The sequence below is a fragment of the Hemicordylus capensis genome, chromosome 15, assembly GCF_027244095.1.
Source record: "Hemicordylus capensis ecotype Gifberg chromosome 15, rHemCap1.1.pri, whole genome shotgun sequence".
Taxonomy (NCBI): Eukaryota; Metazoa; Chordata; class Lepidosauria; order Squamata; family Cordylidae; genus Hemicordylus; species Hemicordylus capensis.
The window spans coordinates 2,406,560-2,427,784 of record NC_069671.1 but is presented as its reverse complement, the minus strand read 5'-3'; the positions used below and the strand labels follow the sequence as shown (position 1 = coordinate 2,427,784).

Below are 21,225 nucleotides of genomic sequence, written 5' to 3'. Positions count from 1 at the left end.
GGAGCTGGGAACAGGATCCTGCTTCCTTGGGTTCCTCTTTGAGGCAGCCCGGATGCAAGTCGCTCAGCCTGTCCCAGACGTTTCGCAGGGGGAAATCTTCACACGTGTCCAGGATTTGTTCACAAGAACCATTCATTTCTAGGAACAGAGGACGCTGCCGGATACTGAGTCAGGCCATCAGTCCATCTAGCTCAGGATTGTCTACCCAGACTGGCAGCGGCTTTTCCAGGGTTACAGGAGTCTTCCTCAGCCCTATCGGGAGATGCTGCCGGGGAGGGAACTCGGAACCTTCTGCATGCAAGCAGGCAGATGGTCTTCCCCCTTCCCCTAAGAGGAACATAGGAACATAGGAAGCTGCCATCTGCTGAGTCAGACCCTTGGTCCACCATGCTCAGTATTGTCTTCACAGACTGGCAGCAGCTTCTCCAAGGTTGCAGGCAGGAACCTCTTTCAGCCCAATCTTGGAGATGCTGCCAGGGAGGGAACTTGGAACCTAGATGCTCTTCCCAGAGCAGCTCCATCCCCGGAGGGGAATATCTTGCAGTGCTCACTCACCAAGCCTCCCATCCAAATGCAAACCAGAGTGGACTCTGCTTAGCGAAGGGGACAGGTTACGCTTGCTCCCACCACACCAGCTCTCTTCAGTTTCTCTTTCTTTCTCTGTTTTGTCCCACTCTAGCTTCTGAAAGAGGCGTGGAAGCAAACAGATTTTATTCCATTTAGTTTTCTGCTTCTGCTCCGGTCTTCCTCTGAGGAGTCCCAAGTGGTTCACTTGGGTGCACTTGGGTCTGTTGATCCTTACAACAACCCTGTGAGGTGGGTTAGGCCGAGGGAGAAGTGGCTGGCGCAGAGTCACCTAGGGAGTTTTTGTGGCGGAGTGGGGATTTGAACTCGGGTCTGCCTCTGAATACAAGATGGTGGGAACAAGATGGTGGTCAGCCGCTTTGCGAACTTTGTTGAAGCGCGGTATATAAATATCCGTCGTAGTCATAGCTGCAGGGACAGGAAGCAAGTTTATTTATCCTTTTTCTTTGCAAACCACTTTAAGAACTTGGTTGAAATGTAAAGATTTGTAGTCGCTGTAATCGTAGTCGCACTGCGATCTGGATCTGGGTCGGATACCAGAAACTGCCTCCAGGGCTGCTTTGGGTTCCCCACAGGCTGCTGTCCCCTCTGAACTCATGTAAGCTCTGCTCCAGGTCGCCCGCCGTTGGGACGAGTTTCAAACATTGGTGCCTGTTGGGAGCTGTCCGGGCTGGCGAGGAAAGCCTAAGGGCCAGCGTGGTGTAGTGGTTAGAGGGCTGGCCTAGGACCGGGGAGACCCGAGTTCAAATCCCCATCCAGCCATGAGACTTGCTGGGTGACTCTGGGCCAGTCGCTTCTCTCTCCGCCTAACCTACTTCGCAGGGTTGTTGTGAGGAGAAACTCAAGTATGTAGTACACTGCTCTGGGCACCTTGGAGGGAGAGCGGGACATAAAATGTAAAAAATAATAATAGTAATAATGGGGAACATGAGTGTGACTGAGCAGACCTAGCAGAGTTTGGCGTCTGCAACTTCCTGGCGCTGTGCGCTATTCTGTGGGCTCGTCACGCCTCTTCCGAGCCCGCCTTTGCCGGCCGATCTGGAAGCCATTGGGGGCTGGAAGGCTTTGGGTGGCAGAAGCCGGCTGGGGCGGTTAGAATTGCCGCCCTCCCTTAAGTGTTCCCAGCTGGACGGCTTCCCTTTCGCCCCATATGGGAGCTGTCGGCACCCTGCGTGAGCGACCAGAAACGGCTAAAAATACAGCCCTCTCCTTTTTTCCTCCCTCCGGCCCTGGCGGGCAGCCAGGATCTCTTGAGGTCTGGTCTCCGCAGCGATGCCGCTGGACACATGTGCTTGCCCAGCTGGGGCACATGTGCGGCGGCGAAATCGCGGCAACGTGGGGAGCAGCGTGAGAGAAGTGGGGGCCGCGTTATCGGCTCCCGGGGATTAAGCCGAGCATGACCTGGGATTTCGGCTGTTAATTTCCTCTCTGCTGCAAAGATCTTTCTATCAATGATGCTTTTATATATAGTAAGTCAGCCGCTCCCCGGCCGCTCAGGGTCATTCTCAGCATCTGCCGGTCACGGAAAGCGTTTTCGTAATGGACGCCGCAGTGGGGTCGGATTGTCCTCCTCTTCTTGGAAGAGAAAGCGATGTGCATTCAGAAATTCTGGCAGGGAAGGCTCTTTGGCAGGAAACCGTGCCCAGCAAATGCGGCAGTTCAAAGCTGTATCCACCGCTGTTGCAGGGGGGGATGTTGGCCCTAGAATGCCAGGCCGGAGAGGAGAGATGCTGCAACCAGAGCAGAGTCAGCCCTGCTAACTGGGCCAAGAGCCGTCTTTTCAAAGTGGAGATTCTCTTACGTTTAGCAGGGGGAGAGCAACTGGCCCTATCCAGCCCCAGCACAGCATCCCTCTAGTGGCTGTTGCTGGTGTCTACTTTGTGTTTCTTCTTAGGTTGCGGACCCTTTGGGGACAGGGAGCCATCTTTATTTATGTGTTGTTATTATTTTTCTATGTAAACCACTTTGAGAACTTTAGTTGAAGAGCAGTATATACATATATGCAGTAGTCGTAGTGTACACATCATGCGGAGACATATTGTCTCTGATGTTGTTTAACCGCTGGGAGAAACTGCTGGGAGAGATCATCAGGAGATTTGGTGCACGGTGTTATCAGTATGCTGATGACACCCAAATCTTTTTCTCCATGCCAACATCATTGGGCATTGGCATAATTTCCCTAAATGCCTGCCTGGAGGCGGTAATGGGCTGGATGAGTGATAACAAACTGACACTGAATCCAGATAAGACGGAGGTACTCATTGTGTGGGGTCAAAACTCTGGAGATGAGTTTGATCTGCCTGTTCTGGATGGGGTCACACTTCCCCAGAAGGAAGAGTCTCCAATTCTTATGTAACCAGGGCAGACCCTGCTTAGCAAAGGGGACAATTCACGCTTACTACCACCAGACCAGCACAGAGGTGTTCTAGCAGAGGAGACTTCTCTTCCTGCAGGTATTGGACTACAACTCCCATCATCTCTATTGACCACAGTGGCTGGGGATTATGAGAATTGTAGTCCAAAAATGGCTAGAGGCCCAAAGCGGTGCATCCCTGCTCTAACCCATCCCTCTCTGGTTGTTCTTATAGACAAATTCATGGAGGAGAGGTCTGTCAATGGCTACTAGTCTGAGGGCTATATAGTAAGATGCCTCTCAATCCCAGTTGCAGGGGAGCAACATCAGGAGAGGGGCATGCCCTCAACTCCTGCCTGTGGGCTTCCCAGAGACATCTGGTGGGCCACTGTGGGAAACAGGATGCTGAACTAGAGAGGCCTTGGGTCTGATCCAGCAGGGTTCTTCTTACGAGCATGTTTCTGGCCTCCTTGATTTTACAGATATAATCAGGAGAGCTGTTCTTGTGGTGGCAAGCATGAATTGTCCCCTTTGCTAAGCAGAGTCTGCTCTGGTTTAGATTTGAATGGGAGACATGTGTGAGCACTGTATGATATTCCCCTCAGGGGAATGGGGACGCTCTGGGAAGAGCATCTGCATGTTTTCATGCAGAAGGTTCCCAGTTCCCTCCCTGGCAGCATCTCCAAGATCGGGCTAAGAGACTCCTGCCTGCAGCCTTGGAGAAGCCGCTGCCAGTCTGGGTAGACAATCCTGAGCTAGATGGACCAAGGGTCTGACTCAGTATATGGCAGCTTCCTCTTTCCATAAGCCAACAACCTGGATGGCTTTAAAAGGGGTCTGGATAGCTTCATGGAGGAGAGGTCTATCAATGGCTACTAGTATGAAGGCTACAGGCCACCTCCAGCCTCAGAGGCAAGATGCCACTCAATCCCAGTTGCAAGGGAGCAACAGCAGGAGAGAGGGCATGGACACACCTCTTGCCTGTGGGCTTCTCGGAGGTATCTGGTGGGCCACTGTGGTGGGAAACAGGATGCTGGACTAGATGGGCCTCCTTGGGCCTGATCCAGCAGGGCTCTTATTTACATTTATATCTGATGTTCTTAAAGCCTCCAGGACAATCCTAATCAATCAAGGCAGGTTTGGAACTGGACGCGCTGGACCGGGGACAGCGTGTCCATTTCCTTTCTGTCCCTGCCTCTCTTTGGCTGCCGTCCGCATAGTGTGCCAACGGTGCTTCTGGTAGCCGTCCGGGCTGAGCAAGCTCTGCAGCTGCAGCTCTGGTGCCTCTTTATCTCTGCAAGCAGATTTCATTGGGCGTGGGAGAGTGGCAGGCTGGTCTTCCCCCTCCACTGCTAGTCAGTTCAACGCGGGCCCTTCTCAGCTTGCTGTGTCTCTGGGGTGGTTTCTGCATCTCTTGTGGGGGGGGGGGCAGGAATCTGTCCATGGTGAATGGCTGCAACCCTCAGATTTCATTTTCCTCTTGGAAAACGACTGAGCACTGGAGGACATTGCAGTTTAAACGTGGTGCGTATTCAGATCGAAATTGGACACAGGCATGGACACTAGTCTAAAAGTGATGCTCTGTAGCTTCGGAAGAAACTCCTAGAAACAGAGGAAGTTGCCTTATACCGAGTCAGACCCTTGATCAGTTTGGCTCAGGATTGACTACTCTGACTGGCAGCAGCTCTCCAAGGTTTCAGGCAGGAGTCTTTCCCAGGCCTTCCTGGAGATGCTGCCAGGAATTGAACTGGAGACCACGAAGCATGCAGAGGCTCTTCCACTGAGCTCTGGCCAGTATCTTACACTGTTCACATGTAGTCTCCCATCCAAATGCAAACCAAATTGGATCCTGCTTAGCAAAGGGGGCAATCCATGCTCGCTACCACAAGACCAGCTCCCTTCCCCCCAGTTGAGGGGAGGAGATAAACAAAGACAAAGTTACATTTAGTCACTGGCAAAGTCGCTGTTTTCGTTTGTCGAAGATCCGAGGTTCAGGGGCTGGGAAAGACCCTGGCTGGAGCTCCCAGACAGCTGCGGTCAGGGCATTTTCCAGGCTACCCGCTCAACAGCAGCAAAATGCTTCCGTTCAGTGTAAATAGCAAGGTGTCCAGCAGGGGGAGCAGTCTCACGGAAACGAACCACCAGAAAATGCAGCCACCTTTTTACGCCAGACATACGATGTGATAGCAATAAATTGCAGCGATTAAATCCGAAACGAGGCACCGGAAATGCGAACGGCACCCTGCTGACCGCATAGGGACTGTGGTGTCACAACACAGGAAGTGCGGAAGCACACTTGGCAGATACGTCATGACCCCATTGCAGGGTCTGATCTGGAAAGCGCCCAGATGGACCAAGGGTGTGGCCTGCTCTCTTGGAGATGGGCCAAAGCTCAGTGATGGTCAGTCCCTGGCAGCATCTTCCGGTCAGCTTGGAAAAGTCTCCTGCCCGAAACCTTAGAGTGCTGCTGCCAGTCAGAGTAGTCAGTCCTGAGCTAGATGGACCAATAGCTGGACTCGGCCGACGGCTCAGGTACGGAGGCGGGTGACTATGAAGTGAGATAAGGCGGCCGCATCCGGAAGTGCCTTATGAGGCACGGCTGCAGCATCTGGGACTCGTTTGGAAACGAGGCGACTGCCGGGAGACATGATCGAGGTGTATAAAGTGATGCATGGAATAGAGAGAGTGGACAGAGGAATTTCCTACCCACTCTCACAACACTAGAACCAGGGGTCATTCAGGAAATTCAGGCCCGACAAAAAATGCTTTTTCACCTGGTGCATAATTAACCTGTGGAACTCTCTGCCACAGGATGTGGTGGTGGCCACTAGCTTGGATGGCTTTAAAAGGGGTTTAGATAAATTCCTGGAGGACAGGCCTATCAATGGCTACTAATCTGAGGGCTATAGGCCACCTCTCGCCTCACAAGCACGATGCCTCTCAATCCCAGTTGCAGGAGAGCAGGAGCGGCAAGAGAGAGGGCATGCACAGACCTCTTGCCTGTGGGCTTCTCGGAGGCATCTGGTGGGCCACTGTGGGAAACAGGTTGCTGGACTAGATGGGCCTCCTTGGGCCTGATCCAGCAGGGCTGTTCGTATGTGGTTAAGTTGACCTGGGTGCCAATTAGGTCCACTGTGGGTGCAGAGTGGACCTTAAACCTTAAAAAACGCTTGGACACGGGCAGGCAGAGGTTCCCCTGTAGAAGCCCTGTTGAAAATAGATGGTGCTCCTCCGGGGCAGCTCCTGTTCGTTTCATGTTTGCAGCATCACACCCTGGAGAATTGTGCCCCAAGTTCACTACTAGTTGTGTGGGTGGGGGCTTTAAGTCCCCCCCTCCCCGCCAGGCACCCAAATGTCCACGGTCAGCCCTGCCGTGACGCAGGCCTTGTGACAAAAGCCAGTCCAGAGATTCTCATCCCTGCTTTCCGGAGTGGAGGGAGCAAATGTGGAAAAGCTGCGGTCATTTTTTTTATTTCCACTGGAGGAAAATTCCACTTTCTCTCAGGAAGAGAGGTATTAGAAACAGAGCTTGTAAAATTCCACAGATTGAGTTTGCTCCATTCAGGGAAAAGAAAAAGCTTTTTCTTTTCCCAACCGCCCCCTGGCCCTTTGTGGCCTTGTTATTTTTCTCTTTTTGGAAAAAGTGAAAATACCTTTTGGGAAGGGCTCTTTCACATCCCCACCTGGAGACTCCATGTTTGAAATTGGGATGTTCTGCACGCAAAGCAGATGCTCCACCACCAAACCCTGGACACTCCTGGTGAACCTATGAAGCTGCTGCCCACTGAGTCAGACCCTTGGACCCTCTGGCTCAGTATGGTCTGCACTGACTGGCAGCAGCTCTCCTCAGTTTCAAACAGGGGTCTTTCTCAGCTTTGCCTGGAAGTGCTGTGCCTGGGGATTGAACCTTGGAGCTTCTGCGTGCAAAGCAAGGCTGCTTGACCTCTGAGCTGTGGATGCTGCCTTCTGCTGAGTCAGATGGTTGGTTCGGTATTGTCAACACTGGCTGGCAGCAGCTCTCCAAGGTTTCAGGTTGGGGTTTTTCCCAGCCCTACCTGGAGATACTGCCAGGCTTTCCAGCTGGGACTTTCTGCATGGAAATCACTGAACAACAACCCCAAGTATTTTTATTTTTATTTTTTTCTTTCTCTTTTTCGACGCTTGGTGTACACACAGGTTCTCAAAGGTCCTACAGACTGTCTCTTCAGTGTCTATGTGGGGCAGAGTGTGGGGGTGTTGTTGTCTCACAAACCAGGTGGGAAAGCAAAGCTACCTTCTCCTGTGGGTGTTGGATGCAGTTCTAAGAGCTGGCAGGAGCTGCCAGGTTCCCTCCCTGGCAGCATCTCCAGACAGGGCTGGGAGAGACTCCGGCCTGAATCCTTGGAGAGCTGCTGCCAGTCAGTGTAGACAATCCTGAGCTTGACGGACCAGTGGTCTGACTCAGTAGAAGGCTGCTCCCTGTGTTCCTAAGAGCTGAGAAGCAGCAAAGCCCCAGCGGCTGTCAGGGCGTTGCGTTTGCCTTGCTCTTTTTTTCTTCTGGTTGTGGCAATAGCTCCACGAATCGGGGGGTCATAAATAATGGAAATTGGAAATGGCTTCCAGCCAAGATCTCCAGCGGCAGGCGGGGTGTGGCGCTTCCTTGTTTTGAGCGGGTTTTCAAAGCAGGACTCGGCAACATCTCCACGTTTCAGGGTATGGCTGTCTCTGGCTCGTGGGCTTACCTACAGACTGTAAGATAAGAAAAGAGTCGAACTCTGGATGTGGATCACCTCTTTTTCTTCTTCTTCTTCTTCTTTTTTTTGGTCCTGAAATTTCCCATGCCTACACAAAAATCATAACTTGGAGGTACACGTCAGCCTGCCCGTCTTCTCTTAATACACAGCTAGCGACCGCGTACACATGTGTTGACTGCTTCTTCTTTGATCTAATGTTGCTGCAACACAGATTTATAATTAACCTCCTCTCTCATCTTTGTGTCCGAGATGCCAGAGCAAAGTGAGATCCTAAAGCATCGTTAAGTTGTAGAAGCAAAGGTCATAAATAAAATAGGTGTAATGAAATAAGGAAAGATGAAGTAAAGGTAGAGTGTGCCGTTGAGTCAATTTCGACTCCTGGTGCCCACAGAGCCCTGTGGTTGTCTTTAGTAGAATACAGGAGGGGTTGACCATTGCCTCCTTCCGCACAGTATGAGGTGATGCCTTTCAGCATCTTCCTCTATCGCTGCTGCCCGATAGAGGCGTTTCCCGTAGTCTGGGAAATACACCAGCGGGGATTTGAACCGGCAACCTCTGGCTTGCTAATCAAGTCATTTCCCCGCTGCACCATAAGGTGAAAGATGGGGCTATTTTATTCCGAATAGCCATCAAATGTGGATGGCAACCAAGTTTATTTCTTCCATCAAGGCCAAAGGCTGTTTTTGCTGGGGACGTTTGGAAATTGGAGCCTAACATCATCTGGGGACCAGGGCTGGAAACGCCTGTCACATTTATTTTTATTTATTGTTTGTTTGTTTGTTACATTTATATCCCACTCTTCCTTCAAGGAGCTGAGCTGGCTCAGACATCCCCATCCTTGGGTCACCAGATGCTGGACTACAACTCCCATCATCCACTGTCACTAACATAGGGACATTCCCAAATGAGACAATGAGAGTTGTAGTCTAACAACTCACGGTTGGGAAACCCTCAAGCTGGATTCTTCTTCGATTGTGAGCTCTTTGGGGACAGGAAGCCGTCTTATGTACAGCCATCTCTCGCCAACCGTGGTTTTGTGTATCCGCGGATGGGAAATTGTGTCCGCTCTCGCCAACCACGGCTCGAGTATCCACGGTTGGCAAGGGCTTTTTAGGGGTTTGGGGGCAGTTAGCGATTTTGGGGGATTCTGGGTTTCGATCCGCTCATTCCTCTTGCTGAATTCCCCTTGCCCACTCCTCACGATTTAAAGTGCCTTTGAGTGATTTGGCGGGGTGGGGTTCCAATAAATTTCCAAAGGTTCCATTTGCTCGTCCCTCTGGGTGACTCTTGGTGACATTAAGGGATTTTTGCCGATATACTTTAAAATAATTTTTCCTTTTATTTTTTGTTTTCCCCGCGATCTCGGATCCCCTCACCCCCGGTTTCCCATTCATTTCAAAGGCTCGCCAACCACGGATTTGCCAACTGCGGGCTTTTGCCGGAACGGAACCCTCGCGGTTGGTGAGGGGGCGGCTGTATTTATCATTTCTTTTTCTTTGGGAACCCCTTTGGAAGCTTCCATTGAAAAGTGGCCTATAAGTACTAGTAGAAGTTGGCAGCAGATAGATGCGTGCGGGCCATGCCGTGATGGGCTCATTGTTCTGTCTTCTCCACCTGCTGCTGACCACTGATTTTGCTTCCCTCCTCTCTCTCCCCCCCACCCCTCTAGGTAAGAGAAATCCTGGGCCATTGCACCTGCCCGTCTCAGTTTCCCATGGTCAAAGTCTCAGAGGGTAAATATAAAGTGGGAGACTCCAACGCACTGATCTTTGTTCGAGTAAGATCTTCTACAGATACGTCTCCTCTTTTCTGCCCCTTCTCCCTGCACTCTCCCTGCTTTTCCTCCCACCCAGGCACCTGCTTCCGTGAACTCAGCTGCAGCATTTGAGAGCTCCTTGTCTGCTTTTATGGGGCGGATCCCAGGAAGCTCTTCCCCCTTCCTTTCCCCAGAGCACAGAGGGAGAGCAGCACACATGCTTTATTTTTGCAAATGGTCTCGGGTTCAGTCCCTGGCACCTCCCAATTAAGAGGATAATAGGGAGCTGCTGCTTACTGAGTCAGGCCGTTGGCCCATCTAACTCAGAACTGTCTGCACTGGCTGGCAGCTGCTTTTCAGGCTGAAGAGGCCAGGGCTTCCTGACCGTCCCAAGCTCTATGATTCTGCAGCTACATTTTGCGTCCCACCCTGTTCTCCAAGGAACTTGGAGTGGTATACAGAGGTTGTCTTCCTGTTGCTTCCTCACAACAGCCCTGTGAGGTAGATCAGGTGGTGCCCCTCTGCATCTATATTTATTTATTATATTTATTTAAAATATCTGTACCCTGCCCCTCCAGTAGAGACTACTGCTCGGGGCGGCCCACAACAATAAAATACATTATTATAATTTTAAAAAATAAAATTTTATATATATATATATATATATATATATATATATATATGTATATATGTATATATGTATATATGTATGTATGTATATATTTGCACCTAATGAACTTAAATGCTGCATCAAGAAGAATTCTATTCTGCCACCTGTATGAATTATGTGACTCAAGCCGGTTTGCGTTACTTCCCTGGTTTTGAGTATTTTTATGCTTTTGAAACTATTTGGCAGTGTTTTAATTCACTTCAGATCAAGTGAAATAGGAACACAGGAAGCTGCCTTGTACCGAGTCAGACCCTTGAGCCGTCTAGCTCAGTATTGTCTACACTGACTGGCAGCAGCTTTTCGAGGTTTCGGGCAGGAGTCTTTCCCGGCCCTACCTGGAGATGCTGCCAGGGATTGAACCGGGGGCCTTCTGCATGCAGGCAAGCAGATGTTCTTCCATTGAGCTCTGGCTGCATCCCCTCAGGGGAATCTCTTACAGCGCTCACATGTAGTCACCCATCCAAGTGCAAACCAGGGTGGACCCTGCTTAGCAAAGGGGACAATTCATGCTTGCTACCACAAGACCAGCTCTCCTCCCTTGAATCTATATTGTGGAGCAAGAATCTTGCCTCCTAGTTTATCGTATACAACAAATCGATCCATGCCGGGGGGGGAAACCCAATATTCTATGTAAAATGATTATCCTTCTATCCTGCGCATTTTCCAAGGAGCTCAGAGTGTCATACGATTCCCTCTCCTCATTTTTTATCATTACAACGGCCCTGTGAGGTAGGTTAGGCTGAGAGAGGGCGAGTTGCCCAAGGTGTGAACTCCATGTCTGAGAGCAGGATTCGAATTCAGATCTCCTTGGGCAAATTCAAATTTTGGCCAGGCCTGAGTTAGAGTCCAGCTGAACCGCCAGGTCCCTCTGCTTCCTACCCAGCATATTCTGCTCTCTCCTTTCCTGGTCAGTGTTAAAATTTGCCTTGTGCCAAAGGGACCGTCTACATGCTGCTTTGGTTGCCCCCACAGGTCCTGAGGAGCCACGTGATGGTTCGAGTGGGCGGTGGATGGGATACGCTGGAACATTACTTGGACAAACACGATCCGTGCCGATGTCCGTCCTTCTGTAAGTATGTGGAGACGTGGGACTCTGTTCTGCGGGGAGGGAACAAGACCTCCCTGGTAGGCAGCGAGCAGAACTTGTCCCCTTAGCTAAGCAGAGCCCACTGTGGTTTGCATTTGAATGGGAGACTACATGTGAGCACTGGAAGAGATTCTCCTCAGGGGATGGAGCTGCTCTGGGAAGAGCAAAAAATGGTTCCAAGTTCCCTCCTCCCTGGTGGCACCTCCAAGATAGGGCTGAGAGAGATTCCTGCCTGTAACCTTGGAGAAGCCGCTGCCAGTCTGTGAAGACAATACTGAGCTAGATGCACCAAGGGTCTGACTCAGTATAAGGCGGCTTCCTATGTTCTTATTTTTTTCAAGGTTTCAGGCAGGAGTCTTTCCCAGACCTACCTTGAGATGCTGCCAGGGACTGAACCTGAGATCATAAGACCATAGGTATTTGGGGCAAGGAGATTCCCTATCCATCCCCTATGGGGAATATCTTGCAGCAGACGGTGTTCACATGTAGTCACCCATCGAATTGCAAACCAGGGGAAACCCTGCTTAGCAAAGGGCACAATTCATGCTTGCTATTGCAAGATCAGCTCCGTCTGGGTGTTAACTTGCTCCATCAACTTCCCTAAGATATTTGCACGCCGTCGCAAATCCACAAATATTGCGATGATACCACAAGCCCGCAGTGCTCCAGATCTCCCCAAAAGGATAGAAGTTTGTAGCATTGCAAGAGCGCCTCCTTGTGGCCTATCGTAGTAGTAAGCAGCTTTCCATGTCTGCTCATTGCTGTACGGGTGTGACTTGGAGTTCCCCAGGCCACAATATCCTCTGCCTCCAGGATGGCATTGCCCACACACCAGGAAGCATAGCTTTGCAACCTGAAGGGCTAGAAACTTGCTCTTTAAAATCAGACTCGGCTCAGATCTTGCAAGGTTCAGCCAGGGATGTTGCTGTCCATATTTTAAAGCAATAGTGCTTTAAAAGCTTGTGGGTTAAAACCACAAAAAACTACTGCAATGCTTGATCAATGTTGTCAGAGGAATGGAAATGGAAATCGGTAGAAACCTCCTCCAAAGATCTCCAAAGTTGGGGGCAGATGTGTTGCCAAAAATCACTATGAGCATTTGTCCCCTGAAATGGTACCGATAACCAAATATCTGTGGGCCTGGTTCATGGGCTATGTGGAGGCCTAATAACATGCCAAATAGTTGAATTTTCTTCTCCTCTGCAACACCGTTGCATCCGTAGCGGTCGGTCTCTCATCAGGGTTGGGACAAAGTAGGGATGTGAGAAAGGTTTGATCAGATCGATTTGAATTAGAATGGATTCAACTCAAAATTGCTTGCACAGAATGGGATTTGTTAAAATCTATTCAAATTTGCCTGAACTCGAATCGAATTCACTCGGAATTCGATTCAAATTTGCCCAAATTTGAATCAATCAGAACGAATCCCATTCTGTGCAAGCAGTTACGAGTCAGATCGATTCAAATTGATTCGGTTGATTTTTTGCACATCCCTAAGACAAAGGTTCTCAAACATGGGTCCCCCAGATGTTGTTGGACTACAGCTCCCATCTTTTGAGCCATGGTGTCCGGGGAGGATGAGAGTTGGTAGCCCAACAACATCTGGAGACCCAGGGTTCAGAACCCCTGGGTTCAGAACAGCCTGCTCAATAAACTTGCAGAAATGTGCTGCAAGTTACTAGTCCCTAAGAATCTTTTACACTTGCCCACCACCGTTAGTTATTTGTGGCCTGCAAGAAACAGAGAGCCCAGTTTGCCTGTCTGGTGGCCAGAAGGATGAGCTCGCTGGCCCCAAATGCCAAGGGGGCAACTGTTCTAAATCTTGGGTTTGGAAAGATCTCTGGGAAGCAGTAGTTCCCCCCCCCACACACACTCGCCATCCTTGTGCACAGGAGGGTGGCGTTTTTCCTGTCGCTCTACCCCCCTCCCCTAATTCTGGTTCCCTCTTTTTCAGCTCACCGCCTCACGCAGAACCGAGGGCTTGGTTTTTCGCCCCAGAAGATGGTGAGCCCTGGCAGTCCCCAAGCCGCCAGCCCCAGCGCCCAGCGCCGGGCTGAAGCGATGGGCGTGCATAAGCCCCCCGAACCCCTCCGTATGGGGGACAAGCGTCTCTGGGCCGGAGGGGACGGGGGTCACCCCAAGGCGAGCCGTCCTGGCTACCCAGCCAAGTCAGCCGGAGACCCCGGCACTCCGAGGCAGGCGCCCAGCTCCGCGGTGAAGCAGGAGGGTCTCCCGACGCGGCCCGGCCCGTCTGCCCAGAGCGCCGCCAGCCCCTTGAGGGGACCAGCAGCCTCGGCCCATCGAGACCTCGGCGATGCCCGCGGGACCAACAGCCTCAGGTAGAATGTGCCAAGAGCAACTCGCGGCCTCCTGGTTGGTCTGATGTGATGAGGCAGGGCTGATCTTCCCGGGTTTGTAGTTGTGCGCGAAAGCCGTGAAGCGAAAAGCCCTGTCCGTGCAGGAGGCAGGAGTGGGCGTCCGCCTGTGCTGCGGAGGACAGAAACGACTGCAAGAGCCTATCCGACGAATATTCGATCCAGTCAGACAAATACGAGATCCCGTCAGCATGAATGTATTTCGCTTTACCTTCATAGCCTGCTCTTCTTCCAAGGAGCCCCGAGCGGTGGGCATGGTTATGTTTCTCCTCCCAACAACCCTGTGAGGTAGGCTAGGCTGAGAGAGACGCGATTAGCCCAGAGTCACCCAGTGAGTTTCAGGGCTGAACGGGGATTCGAACCCGGGTCTCCCCAGTCCTGGCTAACACTCTAAACCAGGGATGGGCAAACTTGGTACTCCAGCTGTTGAGTTGTAGTTCAACAGCAGCTGGAATGCTAAGTTTGCCCACCCCTTCTCTAACCACTACACCACACTGCTTCACTGGATGTAACTTGCTCCTCATTGACAGGTGATGAGTAGACCTGGCAAAATGCCTGATCTCCAGCAGCTGCCAGCTGGGAAGGGGTCACATCCCGGCCGATCAAATCCTCCCTGCATTCTGAAGTGGTATAATTCCCAGAATACTATACTGTGGTTCTTTTTCTATGGCACATTTGATCACTAAGAGACCTGGTTCTCCCCTAAGAACAGCCCTGCTGGATCAGGCCCAAGGAGGCCCATCTAGTCCAGCATCTTGTTTCACACAGTGGCCCACCAGATGCCGCTGGAAGCCTACAGGCAGGAGTTGAAGGCCTATAGCCCGCAGACTAGTAGCCATGGATAGCCCTGTCCTCCATGAATTTGTCTTAAGCCCTTCTTAAACCCATCCAGGCTAGTGGCTGCCACCACATCCCCTGGCAGAGAATCTCATAGATCAATGATGCCCTGTGTGAAAATGTACGTCCTTTCGTTGATCCTAAAATTCCTGGCCGTCAGTTCCATGGGATGGACTCCCTGGTTCTAGTGTTGTGAGAGAGGGAGAAGAATTTCTCTCTCTCTACACCATGCATAATTGTATATATCATGTCTCCCCTTTTTTTACACCTCTTTTTTTTAAACGAAAGAACCCCAGATGCTGTAGCCCTGCTTCCTAAGGAAGGTGCTCCAGGCCCCTGATCGTCTCGGTAAGAACGTAGGAAGCTGCCATATACTGAGTCAGACCCTTGGTCCATCTAGCTCAGTATTGTCTACCCTGACTGGCAGCGGCTTCTCCAAGGTTGCAGGCTGGAATCTCTCTTTGCTCTAACTTGGAACCTCCTGCTCTTCCCAGAGCAGCCCCACATCCCCTAGGGGGAAATCTCTTCCAGTGCTCACACTTCTAGTCTCCCATTCATATGCAACCAGGGCGGACCCTGCTTAGCAAAGTGGACAAGTCATGCTTGCAACCACAAGACCAGCTCTCCTCCCAGACCAGCTCTTTCTCCCAGTTCTCAAAGCTCTCTCTCCCAGGCACCTTTCCCAGTTCTACGGTGTTGTCCTGTATTTAGGAGAGGAAAACCAGGCAAGGATGAATGCGGAGGGGTGAGAAAAGACTGAACTCTAAAAGGCATCCAGGGCAGGAAGTGTGTCTTTCTGCTGGTCAGTGTTGGTGTAAGGCCGGCTTTTCAGGTCATTTCTGCCTCGACTCCTGTTGGCTGAGTATTTTTATGCTGCCTTATCAGCTTCTGCCTTTTGAGTCGTCTCAGCCTTCCTGTTTCCTGTTTCCTCTTCGAGTGTTCCGCTGAGCGCACAACATTTATCCATCCATCACAATTGTTTGCATGCCAGGAAAGATTGACGAAGGGGACCCCGACCACACGCAGCCCCTTTCTGTCGAGGCAGGCCCTGTTGAACTCTTCTGCCTGCAGCTCTAATAAGAAAACGCAGTGATAACAATTGGAGAGGGGGCGCATTGTGTTTGAACATTTTTACAACACACGCCTGCCAGTTTGAAAGCCACAGGATTAAAAAAAAAAAGCAGGAAGGTGAAACAGGCACACAACTGAGAGTGGAGTTCTTGGCGCTTGAACCAATTCAGCCCTATTTGCATGGTATGTTTAATGCACAATCTGTGTCCAGTGGTGTCCGGAGCACCTTCCTTAGGAGGCCAGGCTACAGCATCTGGGCTTTTTAGTTTGGAAAAGAGGCAACTACGGGGAGACATGATCGAGGTGTATCAAATCATGCAGGGACTGGAGAGGGTAGACAGACAGAAATGTTTCTCCCTCTCTCACCACACTAGAACCAGGGGTCACCCCATGAAACTGAAGTTCAGGGAATTTAGGACCGACAAGAGGAAGGACTTTTTCACACAGTGCATCGTTAATCTATGGAATTCTCTGCCACAGGATGTGGTGATGGCCACCAGCTTGGATGGCTTGAAAAGGGGCTTAGACAGATTCATGGAGGACAGGGCTATCCATGGCTACTAATCTGGTGGCTGTGGGCCACCTCCAGCCTCAGAGGCAAGAAGCCTTTAAATACCAGTTGCAGGGGAGCAACAGCAGCAGGAGAGAGGGCATGCACAGACCTCTTGCCTGTGGGCTTCTCGGAGGCATCTGATGCCTCTGAGAAAAGTTAAAACCAGCATTCAAAGTGCTGGTTTCAACCTTGAAAGCCCTAAATGGCTCGGGACTAGGTTACCGGAGAGAGCACCTTGCCCCATATGTCCCGACCCAGACCTTAAGATCTTAGGAGGCCCTCCTCTGGGTGCCCCTCCCAAAAGAGGTGAGGCAGGCGGCTACTCTGGAGAGGGCTTTTTTGGTGGTTGCACCCCGTTTATGGATTAGCCTCCCCGTGAGGTTCACTTGGCTTCATCAGCTTGTTCTTTTAGTTGCCAGGTTTGTTCACTCAGGCCTTTTACATTTTAATTTTTAAATTTGATTTTTAAAACTGATTTAAAACCTTTTTTTAAATTTTTGTTTTGTATAGTATTTTGTACCCCCCCCCTTTTTGGTCTGTTGAGATTTAATGTGTTTTTATTTGATCTTTTAATGCTGTGTTGTGAGTCACCCAGAGATCAGTTTGTTATGGAGCAGCTAACAAAGTTTATCATTCATTCATTCATTCATTTGATTTCTATACCGCCCTTCCAAAAATGGCTCAGGGCAGTTTACACAGAGAAATAATAAATAAACAAATAAGCTGGCTCCCTGTCCCTGAAGGGCCCACAATCTAAAAAGAAACTTCAGATAGACACCAGCCACAGTCACTGGAGGGATGTTGTGTTGGGGGTGGAGAGGGCCAGTTGCTCTCCCCCTGCTAGATCAAGAGAATCACCACGTTAAAAGGTGCCTCTTTGCTAAGTTAGCAGTGTTAGAGTTAGCATAATGACTAGTTATTATGCTATTCACACACAGTCTACCAGATGTTATTGACTGGATTTGGTACTTTAATCCAGATCCCAGTCCAGATCTTCTCTCAGTTATGAACTCTCTTGGCTGGCTGTTCTCTCGGTCTCTGGCCTCTCATTGATCTGGAGAGAATTCTAACCAACCTACGGGGTGCCGTTAGGACAACTTGGATTGTGTATATCTGGGGTTTGCAAACTGGAGTTCCAGATTTTGGGGGACTACTATGTCCATCATCCCCGTGAAAGCCATGGTGGTTGTGGATGATGGGACTCGTAGCCCCACGCAATTTTGGGGTCCCACCGTTCACCCCGGCTGTGTCTGCTGCATTCCTGGCAGGTAGGATGCAACCCAGCAGGGTCCTGAGTGTCTGTGTGGTTCCTTTTCCTTCCTCCAGGCCCCCCCGAGCCCGGCGTCTCTCTGGAGACAGCGACTCTTCGGCAGCGTCTGCGCAGAGCGGCACCCCGGGCAGGAAGCGCCACGAAGAGGGCGCCCCGACACCCCGGAAGGAGTCTGGGAGGCGGATCTCCGAAGGGGCCGTCCTGCAAGGCCACCCCAACCCCCGAAGGCAGCCGGGGAGCCGAAGCCAGTCCCGCGAGCGGGCGGGCCTGCCCAGGCCGGCTCCGGGGGCCCGGAGGGCGGAGGCGGAAGAGCGGGGCCGCCCCGGCAAGCCGGCCGCGCAGAGCCCCCGCCCCAGGGCCCGCAGCCAGGGGAGGCCCCCGGGGGAGGCCGTGCTGCTCATCAGCCGCGGGAAGGACGGGCAGCACTCCTGGGCGCGGGCCGAGGACGCCAAGGGGAACGCGGGCGGCTCCGGCCGGTCCACGCCCAGGACCAAGAGTCCGGCAAGGGGGCACTTTGCCCCGGCCGGCTCCAGGAGTCCGGTCCCCTCCGGCCGCAGGGGCTCCCTTCCCGCCACCAGAGCCGCAGACCCCTCGGCCCGCACGCCGCCGGCGGGGTCCAGCCCGCAGAGACCGGCCGGTCCGTCCCGGGCCGCGGGGGAGCCGCCCGGCCGGGAGAGCGGCCCCGCCAGGCAGGCCTCGGAGAGCCTGGGGCAGGAGCTGGAGGCGCTGGCCCACTCCTTCCGCGCCCCGCTGCGGCTGGACCCCAGCCAGGAGCAGCTGCTCTACCGCCGCCTGGAAGAGGAGTTCCTGGCCAATTCGCAGCTGATGGGGCTGGAGGAGGACGAGGAGCCGGGGGAGCCCCTGGGCCAGCCCTGCGAGGGCCCCCGGCGCCTGCAGACCACCCCGGACCAAGGGGCCGCCGACTCGGCCTACTGCTCCTCCAGCTCGTCCTCGTCCTCCCTCAACTTCTTCAGCAAGTACGGCCTCCAGCAGCCGGAGCCCAAAGACGAGAGCAGGCGGCCCCCGGCTTCCCAGCGGCTGGGGGCCCCCGAGGCCGGCACCTCGCCCGCCGAGATCCACAACGGCGCTGCCGACGCCGCCGACCTCTGGGACCCGCCTGCCCCCCTGGAGCGGGCCGGCCGCTGGCGGAAGCCCACCCTCTCCAGCTCCTCGGACGAAAGCAGCTGCTACGTGGGCCTGAACGACTTGCAGGAGGTCCAAGAGGGGGTCGAGCTGGCCGAGCCCGGGGGGGGCGGGCTCTGGGGCACGGCGGGGCTGGCGGCCTCCCGGGCCGGCTCGGAACCGTTGCCCCACGAGGCGGTTGGGGAGCCTCTTGCCGGGCCCCGCCAGGGCTCCCCCGAAGCCCGCCCGCCCGAGGAAGTGGTCCTCCGGCCCAAGTTGGCTCTGAAGCAGCCCGACCGCGTGCCTTCCATCTACAAGCTCAAGCTGCGTTCCATGGTCAAGCCCCGCACCGACTCCCAGCCGGACAAGAAGCCCTCCAAGATCCCCACCCCGCTCAGCTACAAGGCGGCCGGGGGGGCTTCGCCGAAGGAGAGCCCCTCCCGGCGCCCCTTGGAGCACAGAGCCTGGACGGCTCTCCACAACGTCTTCTCCTCCTTTGTGGAGCCTCCCCGGGGCCCGGCGGAGTCCGGGGTGGCGGACGAGGGCGCCTGGGCGTGAGGGGCGCCCGGGAGTGCCGCTCGCCCCCTTCTGCCTGCCGCAGCTGCTCAGATCTCCCGGCCGCCCCGTAGCTGCCGCTGCTGCCGCCTTGGGCATGTTCCCGCCGTGACCCTGACCGTGCTGCTGGTTTGAACTGTGTGGTTTTTTTGCAGGGAGGGGACCTGGATTTGGAGGGTGGGGCTTCCAGAGGCTGGAGGGCCGCCCGGCTTCGGTCACGGCTCCTTTTCTGTGAGATGCTTTTCGGGGAAAGTCCTTGAGCACTGGATCCACGGCGGGAGGCTGGAAGAAGCCGCCTGCCTGTGGGGTTGATCTTCCCCGTTGGCCGACGGCCCCGATCCTTGACGTTGAGTTTCTTGGCCCCTCTATTTTTTCTTAGCCTTCTGAATTCAGTAGCACTTTTGACCTCGAAACCTCTCCCTTCTCCCTGTCGTTCCACGCCTCAACCCCTGGTCTCCTTTGGAGGTGTTTGCAAAATAAAGCCAAGAAGCAGCTCCTTGGCCTAACTAAAGGGGTCCCCAGATGTCATTGGACTATGATGGGTCTTGTAGTCCCACAACATCTGGGGACCTGTGCTTGGGAACCCCTGAGTTACTCCATGTCATGTACCTGGGGATGATGGGTGTTGTAGTCCAACCGCATCTGGAGTCCCAAGGTTGGGAGCCCCTGGGCTACCCTGTATCGTATACCTGGGGATGATGGGAGTTGTAGTCCAATGACATCTGGGGACCCACCGGCCAAATAGATTATGGAGACCCTCAGGCCCTCCAAATAGTGATTGGGAGCGGGGTAAGTGGTTGCAGGAGAGGGACCATGGTATGACTGACTCCTGAGTATGCAAGGTGGCGTGCTTAAAAAAAAAAGAAAAGACAACCCTCTGGTTTAGCAGATGATATTTTTAACAAGTCAGTGCGTTTGGAGAGGCCAGGGGACAGGAGACGCTGAAGAATTGCACATGAATTCCTCTTCGGCTGGGCCATCTTGGTTTCCCCAGGGCCGTTAAAAAACCCCTGATTGCCCGCCTCCCCTGTACTGTAGGTGTGTTTAATAATCTATGCATATTTATATAAGTAATACGGAGTGTTTGCTCTTCTCCCCTATGATGCCTCCCATAGAGTGCCCGCCATCCGACCCCCATGAATGTAGCTAACTGAACTGACCCGCGAGCTCTCGAACCCGGACAGTAAAATGTTGACAAATCACCTGGTTTTTGCCTCTGTGTTTTTATTACAGGTAGATAGGTAGGGGTGTGTGTGTGTGTGTGTGTGTGTGTGTATGTGTGTCTGTGGCAGATCTAGACAATCTTGACACTCCTTTCCTTCCATATGCAGGTACAGGAGAACCCTGTTATTTGCGGAGGTTCCGTTCTGCGGGGGGGGGGGGCACAGATAGCGAATCCACGAATAACGTGGCAAAGTGCCCTACCATGCTGGACTACACTTCGACCAAAAATTTTGGCCAAAAATTGGCCCCAAATCGTGAGTTTTGCCCCATTTTTTCAAATAAGTGAGCCATAAAATGACTCCCAAACACAAAATGGCGGCTAGAAATGACCTCCAAGGTCATTTCCAGCCACCCCCGCCCCACAGATACATGGGCTTAACCCTCCTCCCCCAATTTCCCCCCGCATATACTGAGGTTGGGGAGCTAATTATCTGACCTTGGGTATACGAAACTGCGAGTGCTGGACCCACAATTAATGAGGTCCTCCTCTGCCAACAGCACAAGGGTCTTCAGCCTTGGATTCCCAGCTGAGGGCCATGGCGTCTGGGGATTATGGGAGCTGTAGTCCAACATCTGGGGACCCACGTTTGAGGATCCCTGCTTTAGGACTATGTAAGAGGAGTGTCTTCATTTCCCACGCTCTTTAGGAGCATCAGAAGACCCCTTTCTGTATCGGACCAAGTATTTACTTGAACCCAAGACAAGGTTTCCCCCAAATTCTTTGATGTTAGAAATCAGAGGGTCATTTTATATTCAGAGTCCCCTTCCTTTTGGGTAAATAATATAGGTATACAGTGGTCCCTCGACTTACGAACTACTCGACATAAGTATTTTTCGAGTTACAAACGGCAGTTTTAGATCCGGTTTTAGATGTGTTTTTTTCGACTTACAAATTTTTAGATGGGGTTTCCTCGACTTACGAATTTTACATGCGGTTTCCTTGACTTGCCTGCCTGTTTACTGCCTGTTTATTCTTGAAAAGAAATGTTCCTGTGCAGTTTGCAAGCCTTACTGGGGGTCTGGGTCTTTTTTCT

General features: G+C 52.6%; 1 protein-coding gene across 4 annotated transcripts in view; it reads left to right on the top strand.

The window, feature by feature from the left end:
• The window catches only part of GAS2L1 (growth arrest specific 2 like 1), a 37,777-nt gene extending 17,608 nt beyond the window's left edge, over positions 1 to 20,169 (top strand). For 3 of the 4 annotated variants that reach the window (XM_053280037.1, XM_053280036.1, XM_053280038.1), the window contains exons 3-6: positions 9,341 to 9,448; positions 11,070 to 11,166; positions 13,139 to 13,523; positions 17,347 to 20,169. In XM_053280037.1, the coding sequence (XP_053136012.1) occupies positions 9,341 to 9,448; positions 11,070 to 11,166; positions 13,139 to 13,523; positions 17,347 to 18,970 (2,214 nt within the window). In that variant the 3' untranslated portion in view covers positions 18,971 to 20,169. The remainder of the gene's footprint in view (positions 1 to 9,340; positions 9,449 to 11,069; positions 11,167 to 13,138; positions 13,524 to 17,346) is intronic. The other variant, XM_053280040.1, reaches the window with a different exon arrangement.
• The last annotated feature ends 1,056 nt before the right edge of the window (positions 20,170 to 21,225 follow it).